General features: G+C 41.0%; 1 protein-coding gene across 1 annotated transcript in view; it reads right to left on the bottom strand.

Annotated features, from left to right (window-relative positions):
* LOC108786594 (mannose-binding protein C-like) overlaps nt 1-6,621 on the bottom strand; it is a 23,015-nt gene extending 16,394 nt beyond the window's left edge. Inside the window, exons 1-3 of the mRNA XM_018555917.1 lie at nt 6,495-6,621; nt 1,950-1,958; nt 1,376-1,483 (exon numbers count right to left, since the gene is read on the bottom strand). Coding sequence (XP_018411419.1) covers nt 1,376-1,483; nt 1,950-1,958; nt 6,495-6,621 — 244 coding nt within the window. The remainder of the gene's footprint in view (nt 1-1,375; nt 1,484-1,949; nt 1,959-6,494) is intronic.
* Between the last annotated feature and the right edge of the window lie 15,647 nt (nt 6,622-22,268).

Genomic DNA, 22,268 nt, shown 5'->3' with positions numbered 1-22,268 from the left:
GAGGGGGGGGGGTGCATGTGCAGTGGGTGATCGTTTGCACAGTGGGTGCTGACAAAAGGGTGGTGCAGGTGCAGTGGGTGCTGAGAGAGGGTGTTGCAAATATGGTGTGTACTAAAGAGAAGGTGCAGTGTTGGTGAGGGATGAGAGATAGGCGTGTAGGAGTAATGGGTTTGAAAGAAGAGGGTGCAGGTGCAGTGGGGGGGACTTGTGACTGAGAGCCGGACTTTTAATAAAATTAATCAGACCTTGATAACAGAGGACTACCAAACACCCACTGGAAATATTACTGATACAATCAATACATTTATTGTTTAGATTTTAACCTAGAAAATACCAAACCAAATTCTAGCTGTTGCTGCCACTGCTGCCATTTCTGACTCCTGGCACCTCTCCTTCTTCTCCTTCTCCTGCTCTAGCTAAAGCTCTAATTTTTTGGAATTAAAATCTCTGTGCCTTCTGTCTCAACATTTGGCCCTGTTCTCACTGCCTTGTATCTGTACATTTAGTCCTGGGCTTGTTGTTTTGAAAATGTGGTGCCAGTGGCCAATTTGCCCAAGCCTCAAGGTGCAAAATCTGTGTCATCTGGTATTTACTAGCCAGATCTGCAAGCTGTGGTGGACTTTACTGTAGAATGGCTCCCATGTTGTGGTCCATGGGTACAGTCAGACTGACATCTTTTGCTGGCGCTTAGAAAATGTTAATTGCTGACAAAAATACTGCCTTGTGTTAACATATTTCGGCCTATATGAGCAGCTTACCTAATGTGCTGCGCTGCTTATTTTCTTGAAAAAACCCTCTTGCCTTTTTTGTGTCTGTACTATTCTACCTGGATACGGTAAACTATCACCTTTTTTTTCTGTCAATTTTTTCTCTGGGACAGTACACTTATTTTTAGTGTAAAGATCTAAGCCTTAGCATATTCAATCTAAACACAAATCTGCCCTGCTGCTAGTGAATGTTTCCCTAAAGGTTTAGTTTACCTTACTGATCATGTTTCCTGTTACACCAATATTTAGGGTATAGCTATATATGAAAGTTAATCAGATTGCATTCCCTGGTTGGTCCTCAATATTGTGGTATACAGCAATCACTGTAAACAATGTACGATCTTCTGCTGAATGTATTCCGTTCCGTATTCCGAGTACTATCCCACATTGTGATGTTCCTAAGTTACTTAGGAATTAGAGAAGGGCCTTGTGTTGTGATCAAGCTATAGACCCTACAATTCATATATTCAATGTTCTTCAGAAATATAAAATAATATTGAGTAAAGGAAGAGGAGAGTCTGTAGCAACCCCTGGTGCTTATTATGACCGCCTTTGCTGTCTCACAGAAATGCAGATTAATTCAGTGATCCAATCAAGCAGACTATTACCTTGAACTCCAGCATTTCCTTTTTCCCCTGGATTGCCTTTTGGTCCTACTTTTCCTGGGGGACCCAGGTTTCCTCTTTCACCTGGAATTCCAGGCTCCCCACGCACACCTGAAGAGAACATTTAACAATAATATTGACAGTTTGCAACTTGTATGTATGCTAAAGTAATGGATACAATAAATAATGTTTATTATTAAACCATTGGGCCCATTAAACTATTGCTGGTATAAAAATTTCGAACCACATGTGATGTGCATATGACACGAACCGAATCATCGACATATCATACCTATGTTGAAAATGATGATCAGCATGTGCAGCAAAACCTGGAAAATCAGGAATTGCAATTTGTCACATCAATGCCAAATTTCTGTGCCCTATAAACTACTATCTGTTATACAACATTGTGAAGAAATTACCAGCAGATCTGCCCCTGATCTGACCAGCCACAGATCTGCACATGAGGCTGCTTTGAGGCTCACCTCATAGTTCTAGCCGACCTGTGACAATGAGACTGTCACAGGTCGGCTCAGTAGATAGGGAGATGAGCGAACACATAGCGGCGTTCGCTCACCTCTTGATCCTGTCACGGCTCTCTGCCGTGACAGGGGAGGGATCTGGATTCCCCCCTCCCCGCTCCGATCCGCCAGCGCCGACTGGCGGAACGGATGGGGAGGGGGCGGGTACAGCTGGCTCTGCTTCTAGATAGGCAGAGCCAGCTGTCAGTCACGCAGCTTGGCGGATCTCGACATCGATGTCGGGATCCGCTTCAGCTGCGGCGTCTTAGTATACCGCGAGCAACAGTTCACGGTATACTGTGGCGTCTCAGTATACTGAGCCTAGGGTGACTTGAGGACACTAGTTTGTGTCCTCCCATTACCCTAAGGAGAACTATGGGGAAAAGCATTAACCCCATAGTTCTCCTTTAACAGAGGGAGATTGAGTCGGGAGAAGCTGTCTCCTACCTCACTCCAACTGCCTAGATGAGTAGCGGGAAGATGGCATTGCTGCCATTTCCAACTCCTGGCACCTCTCCTCCTTCTTCTCCTTCCCTTTGCCAAAAAATCATTTGACCACCTTGAATATAGAAAGAGCTAAAGCTCTAATTTTTTGGAATTAAAATCTCTGTGCCTTTTGTCTCAACATTTGGCCCTGTTCTCCCTGCCCTGTATCTGTACATTTAGGCATGGGTTTGTTGTCTTGAAAATGTGGTGCCAGTGGCCAATTTGCCCAAGACTCGAGACTGTGAAATCTAAGCAGGGCCGGTGGAAGGATTTTTGCCTACACAGGCGAAGGTGCATTTTTGTGCCACAACCACTTAATCTCTGCCCTCTTGGCCGCTCTGCTGCTGCAGCGGCCGAGAGGGGACAGATGAAGTGCTTGCGGCAGCAGTGGCGGAGGGCGTTTGCAAAGGTATCGGAGAGGCCGGGTGGGCAATTACCACCCTGCCCCCTGGCCCAGTCTGCCCCTGGGTCAGACTAATCCAGCACGTTATTAATCTGAGTGCCCCACTCAATCTGGCCGCAAGTGACGGGCAAACTGAGTGGGGCAACTCAGATTAATAACATCCGAAAGATGTGAACTGGGAGGGGGGCCTCTTTAAGACTGCTCTGATCACACTTCTCTGCGCTACCTCTCTCTCCTCCCGGCCACTGCAGCTTCAGCTCCACTCAGAAAGGCGGCTCTAATCACACCTGTCAGCGCTCCCTCTCTCTCCTCCTCGGCGCCCTCAAGTAGCCGCTTGACTTGCTTGTAGGGTAGCACCGGCTCTGAATCTAAGGAGTCACCTGGTATTTACTAGCTCAAGCTGCAAGGAGTGGTGGACTTTGCTGTAGAATGGCTCCCATGCTGTGGTCCTTGGGTACACTCAAACTGACATATTTTCCTGCGCTTAGAATATTTAAATTGCTGACATAAATATTGCCTTGTGTTAACACATTTTGGCCTAGTTGAGCAGCTTACCTAATGTGCTGCCACTGATGATTGTTTTACAAGTATATTTGATATACAACACTGTAATTGTTTTGAAGAAAACCCTTGTTTGTGTCTGTATAGTTTGTTCTATTCTACCTGGATACAATAAACTATCACCTTGCTACTGCTCAATGTTTCCTGAAGTGTCTCTGGGACAGTAACATTTTTATTTGTAGTAGGGATGCACCAATACCAATATTTATCTTTCTGTATTTGGAAGATGGCAGGTGGCAGGTTCACTGTAGTCTGTGTCTGGACAGACACTGACCAGAGGGAGCAGACAGCAGGTTGCTCCATGCATTCACTTTTCTTTACATCCGGCTATCACTTCCTGATGGCAGGAGAGAGAGAGAGGAGGAGATGCAATCCAGTGATTTGCTATAGCAGCTGGTGCACTGTCGCTGTGCAATATGCACCTAAAAATTAGAGCTCCAGGAGGAAATTTGGTTAATAAGGGCATTGCATGAACACAAGCATACATGGCACACTGCCTTGCACTACACCATGTATAGTTTATTAGGCCCTTAGGGCAAATAAATGTAACTCTTAAATGTTAAATGCCACTGATTTGAGGTTGATGCGTGTCTGTCTACAGGAGTGATGGTCAACATTCTTGATGAAGGGGCCCTCAGGTGCAGCCATGACATCACCAAAGGGCAGCACATAATATTCAGTGAATGTATTGCTACAAAAAGCTGTCAGGGACTGCAGACATGCAAAAAAAGATGTTTAGAGACTTGAGACACCTTACATGAGACTGTTGGAGATCACTGCAATTAAAGCCTTTACAAATCAATTGTTCTGCAGTGTTGCTCCCTACATTTTATTGTTCTTTCAGAAAGATCCATTATATAAGAAAAGGAAGAGAAAAGGGATGGAAAACACAGAACAAATATTAATTAGTATAAAAGAAATTAACAAAACCATTTAACTACTAGACGTCAATCTAAAGAATATTTTTCTTCAGTGAGCACCTGGGTATGAAAAACACAAATTGTCTGTCGACTGTCTGTTGGGGCCCCCGAATGCTACACAATAAGTCACAAAGGGCTGTATGCTGGGCACCAGGGATCTACAGGAATAAACCAAGAGCTTCTCCACACTGTGCCCAGCTAGGTGTAGTGGTTGTCAGAAATATCCTACAATTAAGAAAACATTTAAGAGTATTGATTCCTAGGAATAAAAGCATTATTGGAGTGCACAGTACTGAACAATATCCTTTCTCCCATGAAGACAGCTACATAACTTATGTATTGTGTTGGTAAAACATGCTCATATATAGTTCCATTGCAGTCATCTTTAACCTCCATTCACACCTGTCACGTGTTTTCTGAAGCACAACAGAACGCTCAACAAAAGGAATTCCATTATTTTCAGCTGGACCCATTCACACCTGAACAATGTGTCACCTATAGTTTGAAGCTTATAACATGTAAATGTGCATGAGCTTCTTCATGGGTAGAACTAGAATTGCATGTTTTTGGCCCCAAAGGCTTCAATTGGAGTGCCTGTCTGAAAATGTGCATGTTTTTTGCACTATTTTGCACGTAACAACCATCTCTGCCTCCTATTAGCCAGCTTTCCAATGGTTAAAACAAAAATGCCAAAGCCTGAAAACGCCTAAAAATGCGTGCAAAAAATTGTTGACAAATCATCTGAAAACACTCAAGCTCAAGTGTAAATGGGGGCTAAAAGGCACATAATTTACCTTGTCTATTTCAGTGTACTCAAAAGAGCTGACAACGTTTTATTATGTATAAATATAAATAAATGTACAGCGCTAAGGGCGCAGAGGGCAGCTAATAACATAAATCTATTCTAAAGGTGATTTATAAATAATTGATTAATATCAATCATGTGTAAATTAATAAATATTACCACTATATGAAAAATTACTAATAAATATTACCACTATATAAAATTGTTACCACTATATAAACATTGTGCAATCAATGCAAACAAATGCAAATTGTGCAGAATATACATGTGCAAAAAATTGTATATTCATAAATATCTAGATAAGAATTGTTTCTTATCTTATAACGTGATTTAAATGTCTCCTTTGAATTCCTCTATGATCCCATTAACTCATTTTTAGGTGATTAGTCCATACTCCATTAAGTGAGAAAATTTATATTGTGAGTTTTTAAATCTTTTTTAAATAAATGGTCTTGACTACCATACAATGAGGAGTTTTTTCTTTCTATGATTATGGGGATATATCGATCAATGCGACATCTATGTGAAAGGATCTAAAGGAGACGCTGGGACAACGGGGTCTTTCTGGGAGCTTTCTGGATATCTATTAACAGCCATCCTATTGTGGGATATATCGATCTATGGGACATCTCGGTGAAAGTATGTAAAGGAGATGCTGGGACATTGGGGTCTACTAAGGAGCTTTCTGGATATCAATCTATAGCTAGCTTCAGTGTGGTGAGTGCGCACTCTTGAGGGGGTGACTGCGTGTCGCAATCACAATCTCTGGAGAGATCATCAAGCACTTTGTGGGACTTGTTATCATTTCACAATTGAATATTTATTTTTCACAATATACATTTTTTCACTTAATGGAGTATGGACTAATTACCTAAAAATATGAGTTAATGGTATCATAAAGGAATTCAAAGGAGACATTTAAATCACTTTATAAGATAAGCAATTCTTATCTAGATATTTATGAATATACAATTTTTTGCACATGTATATTCTGCACGATTTGCATCTGTTTGCATTGATTGCACAATTTTTATATAGTGGTAATACTTATTAATAATTTTTCATATAGTCGTAATATGTATTAATTTACACATGATTGATATTAATTAATTATTTTATAAATCACCTTTAGAATAGATTTATGTTATTAGCTGCCCTCTGGGCCCTTAGCGCTGTACATTTATTTATATTTATAGCTAGACCAGGTTGTCTATAGTACAGCAGCTTCATATTTATAGTTTGCTGGGGAACACTCCAAAGCGCAGAATATCAATAACCTTCTAAAGTTTTATTATGCATTTCAATTTCTGACAGATTGATGATGTAACATTACCACATGAAGACACCCATTATGAACATTTCAAAATAATGTGCATTTCAAACAAATGTGGACAAAACATTTAAAGTAGAAAATAAGAAATCTTACCTGGGTCACCCTTAGGTCCATTAGCACCATCTCTTCCATTTAAACCCGAAAGACCTTGTACAACAGAACACATGGCTGGTGTTTCTGAATGACTCATGGTAATAAACACAGCTAATACAATTAGCATGCATACACACTTCGTGAGATGATTCATAATTCAGATGTTTAACCTGTAACAAAATAAAAGAATTGGTTCCCCTTATGTGGTACTCATTGTTTGATGCTATACTCATTAAATGGATGTCTAAGTTAATGTAAAAAAGTATTACTTGGCTAGTTATTGTTGTAGAAATTCGGTGTTCTATATCAGCTGTATCTGCTCCCAACCAAATTGATATCATGACAGACCAGCTCTATGGCATCTGTCCATTTTATTTGCAAGGATATCGATTATTCTGGATTGTCTAGAACTTTGTACCTGACGAAAGAGGTCATGGTTTATATCTTTGGAACATGCATGTTTTTTTTAATGCATAACAATCTAAAGGTTTACTACTACAGCAGATAAAATAATACAATGGAAAAAAGGTGTGTGATTATAGACACTCATTATAACAGCATTAGGCGTCCATGTGTAATACCCTTTTTTGCTAGGAAACTATAGGTTTTATTTTGTTACGGTTGATAATAATTCAGTACACCTGAAAAGTTCTGGTAATTCTCCCTCTCTGAAGCTAAGGCATTCCATCATGTTCTGGAAAGTCTTGATGTGTTATATTTCTCCCACCACATGTTGTGTTTTTCCATTGCAGTGCTGTGCAAGGAAAAATTGTTACTTTTTTAACCTCATCATCCGATTTCTGCTTAGATTGCTAATGATAGAACAACAGATAAATGAATTGAAAACAAGTTTTGCATCCCTTGTTTTGTTGAGTACTGTGTAGCTGTCAGGCTAATTCCAGGAATATAAAAGCATCAGCATGAATATGAGGTTTTTCCAATATTGGGCATGTGGCAGTGAATGGAAATGTGCCCTGTATTTCTAGTTCCTCATTAAGCTAACCCAGCCCATGTGTACAGAGAAGAAAAGACAAAGGAGATTTGTGGTTACCTGACAGTCACCTCAATATGAGCTTGTTGGAGATAACATTTTAAAACCATAGGCATTATTGTGGAGTTGGCTACCCTTTTTGGTTAAAACGTCTTCTGCTCTCCTTAGAACACTTTCAACAAGCTTTTGGAGCATATCTGTGGAAATGTGTGCTCATTTGGTCAAAAGAGCATTTCTAAGGTCAGTTACTGATGTTTAACAAGAAGGCCTTCACTTGTTAACACTTGGCATCCTAATTCCTCTCAAAGGTATTTAGCAGGGTTGAGGTCAGGCCTCTGTGCAGGCCATTCAAGTTCCTCCACATAAAACTCACCAAACCATGTCTTTATAGATCTAGCTTTGTGTGCAGGGGCACAGTCATGCTAAAGCAGAAAGAGGTCTTCCCCAAATTTTTGTGCCTTTACTTTAAACACAAAAACGTAGTTGGAGGGGTGCCCATATACTTGTAGCCACAGTTGGTGATGGTCAGGTATTCAAAAACCTTTAGCAATATAAGGTACAGTATGTTAGCAAAGATTTAATCTGTTCGGAAAAACAAAGGGTTACTAGGGTTCGAATCAGGCATCTGGAAGACTTGGAACTGTGTTGGATGCCAAAGATTCATAAGCCACCAGGAGCCCTTTAAGACAGCGAAACGCTGGCTGTTAGGGAGGTAAATATTTAAACATTTTCTTTTGCAGGCAGTTTTTTTACATTTTTTATAGCAACAGTATCTCTTTATTTGACGTGAGAATGTAGTCTAAAGAAACGGGTGATAAGTGAAACAATTGTAGGCAGGGCCTACCGACCATGCTGAGCAAGCTCCATATAGTGCTTGTGATACGTATCCACACTGGTGGCCCAGGAAGATGCCCCATTATGAATATCCAAAGACTCTTTTTTTTTCAAACTTGCTGAATTGACTTGACTCACATGGGTACTGGTCGCAGGGGATAATGCCACTTTCCCCAAGAACAACCTCTGCAGTCATTGGTTGGTATCCACAGTTTCCCCCGAGTTATTGTTGTTCACACTTAACTCTGGGGCTTACTCAATACAGTACCCAGTACCAGGTTTAGTACTCATATTACCTCATAGAGGACATGGGATGGACATCGGATAAACCAGCCCCTGCTGCACTGACTCTGCCATGGAGTCTAACACCACACTACTTTTCTACTTTAAAGCAGACATGTCCAGTTGTTTGCTGAATTGTGTTTTAACAGATTTACTTTAACATAGCTTGTCAGAGGCATTTGCAACATAGTACTCCAAGGCAAGTGTCAGTAACACAGACATCCTCTAGAACTTCTAGTACTCAGGTGCTCACAGCGATGCAGGTGCTTATCTAGTCCAAAAATAGAACTTCTGTCCTGTCCATTTAATACAGGGTTCTTCAGGGTTCTGGGAACCCCAGACACTAACTCATCTGCATAACATAAGTGTGTGGTAATCATCTCTCTGCTCCCTGGAAAAGACAGCCACTGCCGACATGACACGATTATTACCTGTATTACATATATCTGTCCTTCTCTTTTGTTTGGAAAAGACGGAAAACTTTTGAAAACTTTGAAATAAAGAATTTATATAAAAAAATTGAATGCATTGCTGGGACTTGTAGTCTTGCATAGATGGTGCTATTCTGCATTGCTGTATAATGATTATACAGCAATGCAGAATACCACCAGCTGTGCGGGACTACAAGTCCCAGCAATACATTATAATAAAAAACAGCACTACAGAATACCACCAGCATCCCCCCTCCTTCCACCTTCCCCTGAGCCCCCCTTTCCCGGTCCAGATTTACCTAACTCTCATGCAGAACCCTCTTCCGCATCTCGGTGGCAAGGGGGCAGGGCTTAGTGGAGAGGGTCCTCACACAACAGAATGTGCTGCCTGGCGGTGCCTGCAGCACATTCTGTGTGACTAGTGACGCCTCTCCACCCCCACCGCACAGCCGCCCGTACATGCTGTGGGTGGCAGAGCAGCGGGGGAAGGAGCGGCACTATCTCGGGGGGTCCTCTTCTTCCTCTCCGGGCCCCCCCCAACAGGCGGAACGCCAGGGCCCGGTCGCAGTTACATCCCTGGTAGTTCCACCAGTGGTGCTATGACATGCAAGGAGGGAGGGGTGTTGTTTACAGGCACATTACAAGTAAAAAAAAAATGACTAGAAAGAAAAAAAACTGCACACAAGCATGTAAAACACTTGAATTTTTTCTGTGCTTTTACCTGCAAATTTTAAGCTGGTGGCAGGGTCTTTTTACATTTTTGTAAATTTGTAGATTTGAATATTACATTATGTTAGTATCTATATTAAGTTATTTATTCCTGTGGTATGCCAAGTACTACATAAATAACTTTATTTTTGCTAGCAACAATATAATATTTAGATATGTCTTGCTGGGATAGATCAATACAGATTAACTGATTTGAGCTCCCTGTAGTGGTGCTCACATAATCAGAAACGTAGACATTTGACAATGTGTCCTCTGTCTAGATTTTTTTTTTGTTCATATGAATATCACAGGAAGAATTCTGGTGAAGGAATCCAGGAAAGATGAGCATTTCAGTGTCTCTACAATCTCATCAAAGCTGTTAACATAAATTCAACCACTTCAGGATCAAAAGATGTACATGTATACGATCTTGGTATGTAGGCTGTAGATCCACCTGAACACTTGTACTGGCCTGTGAAGGTGGCCCCTCCACCACCACACTCCCCACCATGGTTTCCCGGCTCTTCTGCTCCTCTGAGGGTGCCCAGGATCACCTCAAATGGGAAGGTGAGTGAGAGCAGACTAGGGAAAGCCCACAATCTGCTCTTAGATCACGGAAGCAAAAGGTGCCATGCTCTCAGCACTTTCTGCTTTAGAGCTGTCAGAAGCCTGGCTGAAATGTCTGGTAAACAGATGACCAAGTACAATAATGTCTACATAATGTCCCATAATGCCTACATAAAGAGAACATAGGGCATGCACATGTGCTGCACATGTTAGGTATTGCTGCAAACGTTGGAGTGAGAGCAATAATTCTAGGGCCATAATTTGCTGTTAACTCTAAACGGATGAGCAATAAATGCTTTTTAAGCGTCGCCTATGAAAAATGTTGAGTACTATAGTTTTTTACCATTGCTTGGGCGTGCACAATTTTAAGTTTTGAGATGTTTGGTATCCGTTAAGTTGATGTGACCACATCTTTTATATTTTTGCAGCACCCATGCTTAGGGAAAGGTGGCTACACTTTCCAGATGTGGGTATTATATTGTGTTTCTGTGTACTAAAATACATTTCTGTGTATTTTTTTTTCTAAAAATATCAATCATGTCCGATGGATGTGTCTGGTTTTGGCGGTTGCCAGGAGAACGGTACTTGCCTGACTGCATTGTGCCAAGTGTAAAGTTTGGTGGAGGGGGGATTATGGTGTGGGGTTGTTTTTCAGGGGTTGGTCGTGGTCCCTTAGTTCCAGTGAAGGAAACTCTTAAGGCATCAGCATACCAAGACAATTTTGGACAATGTCATGCTCCCAACCTTGTGGGAACAGTTTGGGGATGGCCCCTTCCTGTTCCAACATGACTTCATACCAGTGCACAAAGCAAGGTCCATAAAGACATGTCTCTGGTCCTGAGGTGGTTTATTAACATTTGAGTATACCACGTTTTATTCCTCCATCATTTTCTGTTATGAGATAATGTAATTTTCCTGCAGTTTAAAGAAATCTAAATGTGCAGACTTTAAGCATGAGTGTTTTTATCTTTTCTTTATTTTACACATTTTCTTAGAAGATGAACACATAGCATACAGTTCTATAATGGATATATGGCAAATAGCTCACCAGTTTTTATACAGTTAACTGAAATTCACATACAACTAGATATAGATTGCTACATGAAATGTCATTCCATTTACCACTGGCAAGAATCTCCACACAGTCTTCATCATTTTTGTCGTTATTTGGCTCTCCTGGGTTCCAGTTGGTAAAAATAACCGTTTCCCCTGTTGAGTACTTGAATGTCCCTTCTACTTGTACATCTGACATGCCTAAGAAAGCTCTGCCTGACTCTTCTTTACTTTGGAGAATCCTTTGAGCAGCACTATTTTCTGCTGCATTTCTTGGAGTAGCCAAATTTCCTCCAGCTTCTCTACAGGTCTTGTGGGCATTTTCAAACTTTTCTTTCCGACCATTACTTAAAAATATTTTACTACCGACTTCTGTTACACCATGGAAGAACAAAACTGAAAGGTGTTAAGAATTGTTAAGAATTAAATGCAGGACAGAACGTGCCAATGAGAGCCTATATAAGGCCATGTGGTCAGTGAACATATTTTATACACCATGAGCGCAAGCATTTGAGAACTTTTTAAATATAAAAAAATGCACAAACCCCTGATGAATCCAAAAAATTGGTGAAACATGTTATGTATGGGTAATTAGGGTATATGTTAATTAGAGGGAGTGAGTTACAAGAATAAGGAAAAAGAGATAAATATAAAAATAAGAGAATAATATCGCTGTGAGTTATTGAGACTGATAGTAACCTAATGAATTTTAGTGGATTTAATAAAGGTTATTTTTATCAACTCTAAGGGGATGATGTACACATGATCATGTACATTACAGTTGTGATAGATTGGTGATTAGTTTAAAACCCCAGATGTACAGTAAAGATTTAAGAAAGTAAATCTCTTCCAATATAACAAAATTTGGGGCAAACACAATGAATGAAGATAATGGATTAAATAAATATGCAACTGTCTGTCCATTACTGCAATTGTAAAAATACTTACATACTAGTGCTAACCTGGCAGTTTTAAACAGATATAGAAAACAGCATAAACACAGCTGCATTGAAAATTAATTTCTATTGTAGTCTGCACATTTTAATATTGAATTGTAATGCATTTATCTTTTACTTGTTACATTTGCATTGCTTTGTATCTTACAGGTTTTTTTTATGTGATAACAGGTATTGCCAGGACATGAAAAAATAGGATTTTGTTTACTCACTGTAAAATCCTTTTCTCTGTGTTCATTGAAGGAGACAGAGATCTTAAATCTGACCATTGAGTTATAGCACTACCTTCAGGAGTAGGACACTAGGCATAAAAACAAAGTACAGCCTAGGAGCAGCCCCTTATGTTGGCCAAACCCCCATCTGCTAGAGGGAGATCAGTTGGTTACTGATAAATGTACTTTGCTTTTTAGCTTCAATATAACGAATGTTCGTAATGGAACGAAAATACGTCAACGGAATTTCTTATTTCCTGCCTGTGTATTGTAATGCAACCCTCAGCAGCAGCGGATCCGTATTTCGGATTATTAAAAAAATCTTGTCATGATGTTCATGTTCAACCTCATTTACAGGGGTAATATTAGTTCCTGTTTCAAAGAAATTCGTATCCGAAATTCGTTAACGGAATTTCGTATTTCGGATATAAATTCGGAAACTGCCATTCGGATTTCGTATGCTTATGAATCTACGAATTTCAGGAAAATTCGTACGAATTTCGATTCGTAACGAAACGAATCGCACATGTCTATTGGTTACAAGCAATACATAGAGCAACAATGGTCACATACATAACAACCAAAGGGGAGGGTGCTGTGTCCTTCAAAGAACGCAGAGAAAAAGACTCTATGGTGAGTACAAAACACCCTATTTTTCCTTCCCTTCATTAAAGGACACATCGGACAGCTTAAATCTCTGGCCACTGGGATGTCCCAAAGCTGTGTCTATCTGCGAAATCAAACAACTGAGAAACAGTACAATGCCACCTGTGAGAATTGCAAGCTGTAAACGGATATTGAACCTGCCCCAAACAAGAGAGCCCATGCTGAGTAATGCTGAGTAATGTGAAATGAAATGTAAGCTCTTCGGTGTGTCCTTCAATGAACAGAACAGAAACAAACATAAAAAACTGTGGAAACACAGAGTATAAGCATGTTTAGCATTCTTTTCATGGTCCAACTTCCCTCCCCCATCCACCCAACTTTTACACTTGTCTGTCCCCTCTTCTCTAAGCTGGGGGACCATTCATTCTATCAGTTTAGTATATCTAAGGACCCATTTACTTTGACATCAACATGAGGATGTGCTTTTCAAATCAGTCTCAATGTTCAACATTACCTTTTTTTAGCCAGGATACATTTTTCTCTAAAGAAGCGATTCGACTTTCCATGTCAACAGTTTTGGCACTGTCCAAATCTATGAAGAAAATGTTTAATACTTAGATCTGAAGTACAAAGCCTGCAAAAACGGAATAACACATTTAATACAAAAAGCAATCCCTATAGAAGAGAGTGCCCTCACCCAACATACATTAAAAATTGACAATTGTTGCAAGCAACTAATATATACATGTATACATATCCAAGCCTATGACATATGTAAATGATTAACATATAAATCAACAAACCTCAGAGGAAGGGTGCAGGGGAAGGTATAATCATATATATGTGGGGCAACTCCCTATATGTGTATACTGTGATTCCCTGCCTTCAGTATGCTTTCAGCATATACAGTAGAATTGGGCTTGATGTTCGAGGTGAACGTGAGTTCGACTCGAACATCACTAGTTTGTGTGTTCGCCAAACACACAAATTATAAGGGCGTTCAGTGGTCTGTTCAACCGCTGAACGCCCCACAAGGCAATGCGCCTCGTGAAGCCCTAATTGGCTAAAGGCTTGCCCAATCAGGGCTCAGTACTCTGTAAGAGCCATGATTGGGCAAAGTCATGATGACTTTGCCAATCATGGCTCACCTGTCAGATGGCATGGAACTGCACACAGTTGTCACTGCTAGCTCCACCCAATTGTTTATGTTTTGCTGGCATCTGTAAAAATGTAATTATGCGGTGGGTTTTCATCGCGAGTGGACGGGACAGCAGTCGTCTTTTTCCTTTTATTACTTCTATTTATTTTTGATTTCTTCAAGTCATCATCCTGGACAACGCTGGACGTTGTGATTGACCCTGGATTACATCTGTGGATCCATTTTGGAAAAGCACCCTCCCAGTGCAGAGGGCATGTGGCCTGGTATGGGGGGGGGGCTGCTCGCTCGTCCCCCTTCTTTTCGGCCCTGCCAGGCCTGTGCTCAGATCAAGGGGCTGGTTGGGAATTTTAGGGGGGGACCCCATGTTTTTCCCCCATTTTTGGGGTGGTGTTCCTCCTTAAAATTCCTACCAGACCTTAAGGGCGTAGTATGACTTTAAGGGGGAACCTCACACACTTTGCTGTTTGTTTTTTTTACATGGGGTCCCTCCTTAATATTCCTACCAGACCTTAAGGGTCTGGTATGACTTTGTTGGGGAACCCCACACACTTTTTTTGTTTTTTTTACACGGGTCCCTCCTAAATATTCCTACCAGACCTTAAGGGTCTGGTATGACTTTTGGGGGGAACCCCGCACGTTTTTTTTCATGGGGCCCCACCTAACATTCCTACCAGACCTAAAGAGTCTGGTATTGTTTTGGAGGGGGAACTGCATGGTTTAAAAAAAAATCATTTTATTTTTCTTTAGAAATGGCAGTTTTGCTGCAGCAGGCTTTAAACATTGTACGGATGTGCCACTTTGCATGTTAAGGGGACCCCCCCAGTCCCCTTGGCATGATATTTAAAGGAATTTTTCATTTTTATTGTTAACCTTTAAGTGATGTTAAAATAGAAAACTATTAAGAAATAGAAAATAATGAGAATAAATATTGTAATATGGAATTTTTTTAAAAAAAAGTAACATAGTTTCTTTGTGTTCACTTAAGTGCCGAAGGCCAGTTGTGCTACTAGTACAAAGCAGTAGAAATTTGAATTTCTTTGTTCAGACTACTAGCCAGTAAAAAAGGGAGTGATGGCCTCCACCTTTCTACAAAGAATGTAACTATAACTACAATTTGAATTAAAAAAATGTACATATACTAATATACAGTTGTTATATATAATGCAATGCTCTTTCTTCTATGGAGAGCATAGAAGATAGTGTTCCTAAACGATATTGTTTATAAACAATTACATACCCTCAATAGTGTATTCTTTAGTGACAAAGCCACCTGAGTCTCCTTTAATAATTAAGTATGGGGGAGGGGTTGTTGTAGCCAGCACATCCTTAATTTAATTGATAAAACACATAGGATTACAGCTTTCTAGACATAACACAAATAATGTATATTTTCTCAGTCTCTATAAATTCTGCTTGTGTCAATTCTTGAACTGAACAAAGAAAAATATAGAAAATAAATATTTAAGGTCTGCCCCATTCATACATAATCTTTATAGAAAGATAACCCTTTAAACATAAATAGTTTTATTATTAAGGACTCTGACAGTACATTTACAAAAGCATGCTTCACAAATAGTAGGCTTTATCAGCAATACGCCAACATTTATCAATTCTTTTGCACAGCAAGAAAATTCTAAACCGGATCAGTGAGCTAGATTGTGCAACAGATTTGCTACAGATTTGCTACAAGCTTGATTCATACCTTACTCCCTCTTTTGCTTTAAAGTAGCACCGGGGCAAAATAAAACCTGACGCTTACCACTTTTTAATTGTGCATCTGTTTAGGTCTCGTTCACACCTAGGCGTATTGCATATGCGCGTCTGTCGCGCGTTTTTTACGCGATGCTCGTTTCCAAGGGTATTCGGCTGTATCCCAATGGAAACGCCCTACAAAACGGCCCAAAGTAGTACCTGGACCTTTTCAGGCGTGGGCCGTTTTGTAGGGCGTTAGGGACGGGCGGAAATACGGCAAGGTGGGAACGAGACCATTCACTACAATGCAATTTATATTTTTGACCGTTTTGTGGAGCGTTCGTCGAGCGTAGAACGCGCTACAAAGCGGTCAGGTGTGAACGAGGGCTAAGAGTGAAAATGTATCACCTCCTGCATTCTATTCCAGACTGTCTGCAAACCTGCCAGTTGATTTCCACTTGCCCAGAAATATAGGTGTAATGGCCACAAATACACAGTAAAATTGTCACATAGATTTTGCTAACTGAGAGGAATTCTAAACTGTATCCAATATTTGCTTGATAAATCTCCCCCTCTTGGCCAGGTAGCTAGAGATTGCAAAGATTACAAAGACATACTATATTTATATTTTTTATATTTTTTAAGTACTTCATGTTTAAGTACTGCATTAAATCCTTGTTTTATGGTTGCAAGCCAATCACTAATTCATATTTAATAGGCTCTAGTCTACTGGTTATCATGAATTACCTGAGCTACCTTTCTCTCCTTTTTCACCTTTTTCTCCTTTATTTCCAGTTGGGCCTAAGAAAAGAAATATTGTACAAAATATTTGAGGTGTTACATTAAACAAATAACAGTAATATGCTGTAATATAAACACATACTAATTAAAATTCTGGGCAATGCCCAGAAAAAAAATATGAAAAAATATTTAAACCCAAAAACAAAATTGTAATATATTGCAGCTTACCAGTCCTTAGATGTGGTGGCTGCATTAGTCTTAAGATGCCCATACACTGCACGATTCTCGTACGAGAATCGCGGGGAATCCCGCGATCGTATGAGAATCGTGCAGTGCATGGATGGCGTGCGACCGTTTCTAATGTACGGTCACAGGACTTTTGTATATCGAGCATGTTAGAAAACCAGCCGAGAATCGTACGATTTTTGGCTGTTTTTTAACATGATTGAGAGATCACTGCCGAACGGGCCGGTGTGTGCATGTGCACACTGCCCGTTCAGCACTGCAGTCATCGGAAGCCCGCCCCTCAGGGGGGCGGGCTTGCGATGATCGCAAGTACGATCTGCCTGTCCAAGATGGGCAGATCGTACGTTTTTTTAAAGTACTTTACAACCCCTGCAAGACAAAAGTCTTGTGAGGGTTGTAAAGTGTATGGGCACCTTTAGAGAGGTAAAGGCCAAGAACACCTAGCCTTTGATCTCCCGAATAATTATTATGATGAAATTGGCACCGAGAATGTGGATCAGGGGGTTATCACCAATGAGATAGGCAAGAAAAAGGGGGCAATGGGTATTGAGAAAGAGGGCTGCAGGCATGGTGGGCACTGAGAGATGTGGAAAGGGGTACAGGTGCAATCAGTGATAACATAAAGGGGGTGCAGGCAAGTAGGTGATGAGAGTAGGGGAGTGAAGTTGCAGAAGGTGGTGAGAGATAAAGGGGTGCAGATGAAGTAAGAGGTCAAAGAAGGGGGCACAAGCATGATGAGTGGTGAATTAAGTGGGCTGCAGATGCTCTGGTTAATGAGACAAGAGGTGCAGGTGTGGTGAGTGCTAAGAGAAGAGGGGTACCAATGCAGTGGCTGCTATAAGAAGGGGGAGTGCAGTGGTTGCTTAGCGAAGGGAGATTCAGGTGCAGTGGGTGCTTAGAGAAGGGGGTTGCAGTTGAGGTGGGTGCTGAGAGAAAGAGAATACGGGTGTGGTGAGTGCCGTGAGACAAAGGGTACAAGTTTAGTAGGTGGGGAAAGATGGGGGTGGGCAGGTGCAGTGGGTGCTAAAACAAGGGAGCTGCAGGTGGTGTGGGTGGTGAAAGAAGGGGTTTCTGGTGCAATGATTGGTAAAAGAGGGAGTGCAGGTGTGGTGGTTGCTGTAAGAAAAGGGTTGAAGGCTTGATGGTTTGTACTGTGGGTGCTGAAAAAAGGGGGGTGCAGATGCGGTAGGTGCTGAGAGAGGGGTTGCAGGCGCGGTGTGTACTAAAGAACAAGTGCAATGTCAGTGAGTGATGAGAAATAGTAAATGTAGGAGTGATGGGTTTGGGTAAAGAGTGGTGCAGGTACAGTGGGTGCTGTGAGAACAGGAGATACAGGTATGGTGGGTACTGAGAGAAGATGGGGGGACAGGTACGGTTGGTGGTTAAAGGGGGGATGCATATTCAGTGGGTACTGAGAGAAGGAGGGATTCAGGTGTGGTGGGTGCTGAAAGAAGGGTGTGTGGGTGCTAAGAGAAGGGGGTTGCAGTTGTGGTGGTTTGCATGGTGTGTGCTAAGAGAAGGAGGTTCAGTGTTGGTGGGTGGTATAGAAGTGCTGTCTGTGAGAGAAGGAGGGTGCATGTGTGGTAGGTGCTGAAAAAGGGGGTGCAGGTGCAGTGGGTGCTGAGAAAAGGGAGGTTCAGTGGCTTCTGATAAAAGGGGGGCTGAAGGTGCGGTTGGTGCTGAAAGAAAAGAGGTGTAGGTGTTGTGGGTGCAGAGAAAAGAGGGTACAGGTGAGTTGGTGTTGTGGAAAGGGGAATGAAAGTATGGTGGGTACAAAGAGAGAAGGAGATGCAGGTGTAGTGGGTCCTGAGAATGTGGGATACAGGTGCCGTTGGTGCTGTGAGAAAGGGATGCAGGTGCAGTGGGTTGTTAACTACCTTAGGACCAGAACATTTTTAAAAATAATTCACACACATGCTAAAATCTAAGTTCTTGGATAGAAAACTACTTTAAATCCCAAACAATTATATATTTTCTGAAAGCAGAGGCCCTGTAGAATAAAAATAATGGTAGCTACATTTTTTGTCACATGATATTTGCACAATTGTTAATCAAATCAATACTTTTAGGAAAAAATTAGGGATGCACAGATACTTTTCGAGTACCAGTGCAGATACTTGGCATTTTCATGAGAACTACCAGGGTTGCAGCGGTTGCAGCTGGGACCTGGCTCTGGCGCTCCACCACTGTCCGGAAATCATTAGTCTGTATTGTTTTAGAAAAACTGTGACATGACAATAAACAAAAATATATCAGTACTCGTACTTGTAAGTACTCGGCAAGTACCAGTACTCGTACTCGCAAAACTGGTATCTGTGCATCCCTTTATTTATATTTATAAAAACAAAATCATACATTAAAACAGAGATGCACAAATCCCAGGAGCTCCGTGTGATCCTTACAAATGACAGCTGACTACTAACTTCTGAATTTTTATCTAGTCTAGTCTTGGAGCTCATAAGTATCGGTACATGTACTCGTACTTGTACCGAGTACTGTACTTGGTATCTGTGCAACCCTAGAAAAAATACATACAAATTAATTTTAGTGCACACAAACACAATATATTACCAATTTTTTTTTTTGGGGGGGAATAAAAGATTGGGTCACGTCAAGTAAATAGATACCAAATATGTCAAGCCTTAAAAATGGCACACTCGTGCAATGATGAAAAACTATGGTACTCAATATTTTCCATAGGCAACACTTTAAAAAGCCTTTACTGGTCATCAGTTTAGAGTGAACAGTGATTACTAGTCCTAGAATTTTTGTTCTCACTCTGAGGTTTGCAGCAATACACTTACATTTATTGCTATCACATAGGGTCTGACAATGATGTATGGCAATCCTGAGGTAGTTAAGGAAGAGGGGTGCAATGGGTGCTTAGGGAATATCAGTGCAGGTGCGGTAGGTACTAAGTGCTGGATATCAAAGGGGCACCCAGATTCCTATAAGTCCCTCTGCCCACAGAACCCCACAACCATCGGGCCAGGGTTGTAGGAATGAGGCTCTTGTCCGCATCAATATGGGAACCCTACCCCATGCTGAGGGCAAGTGGTCTGGTATGGTGCAGGGTGGGGGGGCACAAGCTCCCCACCACCTTTTCCTGCTCTGTCAGGTCACTGCTCATTTAGTAAGGGATTTTTGTAGGGCCCCCACACTTTTTTTTTCCATTTTTTTGGCATGAACTCCCCCTTTAAAACTCCTACCAGACCTAAGGGGTCTGGTATAGATTGGGAGGGGGACCATACGCTGTCTTTTTTTTTCTATTTTAACAGTGAACAATAGTACGAATGGCATTGGGACATTCGGATGCATCCAAATTTTCATTACCGCAAAATTCGGATTCGTTTGCATTCTGGATTTGCATCCAGATTTTCAGAAAACTCCTCCGAATTTGCATTCGGCACAAAACAGAATTTACATGTATAGTTCTAATACAGGGAAGTGTTTCTTGGTTGGTCCTCAATACTGCAGTATACTGCAATCATTGAAAACTATGTACATACGTCTGCTAAATGTATTCAGTTAGTACCATCCCACATGGTGATGTTCCTAAGTCACTTGGGAAGTGGAGAAGGGCCTCGTGTTGTGATCAAAATGTAAACTCTACAGTTTGAAGAATGCATATATTCAAAGTTTTTCAGAAATATGTTAGATTTATGAGATTTTTACGAATGCAGATTAATTCAGTGATCTAATCAAGCAGACTATTTTACCTTCAACGCCAGTATTTCCCTTTTCCCCCGGATTGCCTTTTGGTCCTACTTTTCCTGGGGGACCCGGGTTTCCTCTTTCACCTGGAATTCCAGGCTCCCCATGCACACCTCAAGGGAACATATAACAATAATATTGGCAGCTTGCAATCTGTATGTATGCTATACTAATGGATACAATATATAATTTTTTACATTTAAATTTAATTTAAAACATTAGGCCCAATAAACTATTGCTGATCACATTCAGAGCACATGTGAAGTGCACACAACATGATCAACATAATGAAACAAAACAAAACAAATACAGCCTTAAGTGATTCATAAATAAATATGCATATATGTGGAAATGTATCTTATCAATTGAACATATTCACATTCACATATTCGCAAACCTTGTGGAGCATGAGATACACCCCCAGTTGCTTCCAACTTTCTTGTGTGTGTAGCCTTGCCCTTCATAGATGTGATAGTGTCACCTGAACAATGTATTTAGTCCGTCTGGATGTCCACAGGAGCGTAAAGGTGCGTTAAGGAAGGATTGGCCCACCACTACTCCCTAAGCTCCCATTCACACCTGTGACATGTTTGCTGAAGTGTGACAAAATGCAATCCTAATTATTTTCAGAGGGACCCATTCACACCTGAGTAATGGCGTACTGTGGGGTTTGCACAGGGGCGGTTGCCCCAGGCGCCAACTCTTTAGGGGCAGGCAGGGCCGTTCAGTGCTTCGTGTCTGCCTGGACAGCCCTGGTCAACCCGTACAATGGGAGACCAACAGAGTGGAGCGATGCACAGAGTGGCCGTTGGGTGGCGCTGTTTGGCAGCAGGATGCCCCAGAATGTGTGCACCCAGGAATGTGTAGCTTGTAGCTTGAAAAAGTACATGAGCTTTTTTAGGTAGAAATGCATGTTTTTGGCACCAAAGACTTTAATCAGAGTGGCCACAAAAAATCCTGTAAACATGCATTACACATTTTGTTGTCACTATTTTGCACAAAACAGCCATCTTCCTCTACTAGTATCCATCTTTTCCATTGCCTAAGCCTGAAACCGCCTACAAAACATGTGCACAAAAAATCACCTGAAAACGCTCATGCTCAAGTGTGAATGGAGGCTAAAAAGGACATAATTTTCCTTCTCTTTTTCAGTGTACTCAAAAGAGCTGCCCACTTTTTATTATGCACTTCAATTTCTGCTTGCTTGATGATGTAACATTACCGCATGAAAATAACTATTATGAACATTTCAAAATAATGAGCATTTCAAATAAATGTGAACAATAAAGTTAAAGTAGAAAATAAAAAATCTTACCTGGGTCACCCTTAGGTCCATTAGCACCATCTCTTCCATTTAAACCCGAAAGACCTTGTACAACAGAACACATGGCTGGTGTTTCTGAATGACTCATGGTAATAAACACAGCTAATACAATTAGCATGCATACACACTTCATGAGATGATTCATTGTTCAGATGTTTAACCTGTTACAAAATAAACGTTTTGGTTTCCTTTCTGTGACACTGATTGTTTGATGCTATGCTCATTAAATGGATGTCTAAGTTAAGATGAAAAAGTATT

The sequence above is a fragment of the Nanorana parkeri genome, unplaced genomic scaffold (assembly GCF_000935625.1).
Source record: "Nanorana parkeri isolate BGI_ZX_2015 unplaced genomic scaffold, ASM93562v1 scaffold218, whole genome shotgun sequence".
In the NCBI taxonomy this organism is placed as follows: Eukaryota; Metazoa; Chordata; class Amphibia; order Anura; family Dicroglossidae; genus Nanorana; species Nanorana parkeri.
Note: the sequence above shows the minus strand (reverse complement) of the source record. Positions and strands in the feature narration are given on the sequence as shown.